This window comes from Centruroides sculpturatus, unplaced genomic scaffold (genome assembly GCF_000671375.1).
Source record: "Centruroides sculpturatus isolate CEXI.00-Female unplaced genomic scaffold, Cexi_2.0 scaffold4985, whole genome shotgun sequence".
Lineage (NCBI taxonomy): Eukaryota > Metazoa > Arthropoda > Arachnida > Scorpiones > Buthidae > Centruroides > Centruroides sculpturatus.
The window spans coordinates 3,082-4,355 of record NW_019389254.1 but is presented as its reverse complement, the minus strand read 5'-3'; the positions used below and the strand labels follow the sequence as shown (position 1 = coordinate 4,355).

Here is a 1,274-nt window from a genome sequence, read left to right as displayed (position 1 = left end):
ATTGTGTTTACTTCCGAAGTAATATCTGAAACGTTAAAAGGAGTTAGGGTGTTTACAAAAACGTTACGTAAAACAGAACGATTCATTTGTTCCTGGAATGTTGAATAGCGAACCGCACTAGTCAGACGGACTGACAACAGTGAGAATTTATAGGTCTAAATTTTTTCAAATTGCAGCCCAGCAAAATAAGAAATTACATACAAAAGAATACGAGTCGAATAATCCCAAGGAATTTATCGGGGTGGTTCGTCCGGATATGTCGGGTCCCGCCCCTCACAATCAACCCCATTATGGACCTGGCCGAATCTATAATGGGCTGGCTAAAAGAGGGCCCTCTTAATGCCCACGAGGCTGGTAATAAAAATTTTGAAAACGTATTTTAATTATTATTTAAGTAAATTTTTATAACGAACAATTTTTATTTATTATATTAATATTTCTATAATAAAAATGTAGTGAATGGCGAATAAAAACTGTTGTTATATTTTACATCATAAAAAAATGAATGAACCGTATTTATTTGAAAAGTAGGAGCCGCATGTGTCGAAGTAAAATGGCGGCCATAGTGTTGAGTAGATCGTGTTTTTGTAGATGTTTACGTTTGGAATCGTTTAGTTTAATTTATAGAACTAAATTCATTTCTCAGTTTTCGTCGTATCATAGATTAGTTAATATAAAACAATTTAAACGGTCGAATAATCTCATCCCTTTGAGATCTTTGTCTAGTGAAGTGAAAAATCATGTAACTGCCGACTTATATTCCAAAGATGACACTCGCAAGAAAGATGATAATGGGAAAAAAGACTTCTCTAAGAAAGCCATGAAACTTACATTTATCATATTTGGTACAATATTTACCGGAGTCACCGCATTCCTTATATATGAATGGGGTAGGTAAAACAATTTGATAGTTTTAAGCAATGCCGTTTGATTTTTATGCTGTTTATTCGTTAAAATTCTTTTATTAAATAGACTACACCTTGTATTGAATCACACAGACGTGGGAGATGAAGGTATACCGAGAGGAAAATATGTAACAGTGCTGCTTGATGATTTAAAACTTATTTTAATTTATTATTGTTCTAATAGTCACTTCTGGATCCATATCGTGATAATTTGCTGAATTTTCCCATTAGAATTGGTTAGTCCCGGGGGTGGGCAAGGTGGGCGTGGAAGCGGATTGCTAAGGGCGGAAAAATTGGCCAAAGAAAAGAAAAACAATGGTACTTTTCTGTTAATGAGGTACCAGTCATTTTTACTACTAACATTATTGA

The 1,274-nt window shown here is 34.2% G+C and overlaps 1 protein-coding gene across 1 annotated transcript; it reads left to right on the top strand.

Annotated features, from left to right (window-relative positions):
- Positions 1-547: 547 nt before the first annotated feature.
- LOC111617207 lies at positions 548-1,147 on the top strand. The gene is made up of 2 exons (XM_023358537.1): positions 548-890; positions 973-1,147. Exons 1-2 carry the CDS (start codon positions 554-556, stop codon positions 987-989), a joined length of 354 nt encoding a protein of 117 aa, XP_023214305.1. The 5' UTR covers positions 548-553; the 3' UTR covers positions 990-1,147.
- Positions 1,148-1,274: the final 127 nt, after the last annotated feature.

Excerpts from the sequence above, each read along its gene's own strand:
- LOC111617207 (XM_023358537.1), top strand. The coding sequence starts at position 554 with ATGGCGGCCATAGTGTTGAGTAGATCGTGTTTTTGTAGATGTTTACGT.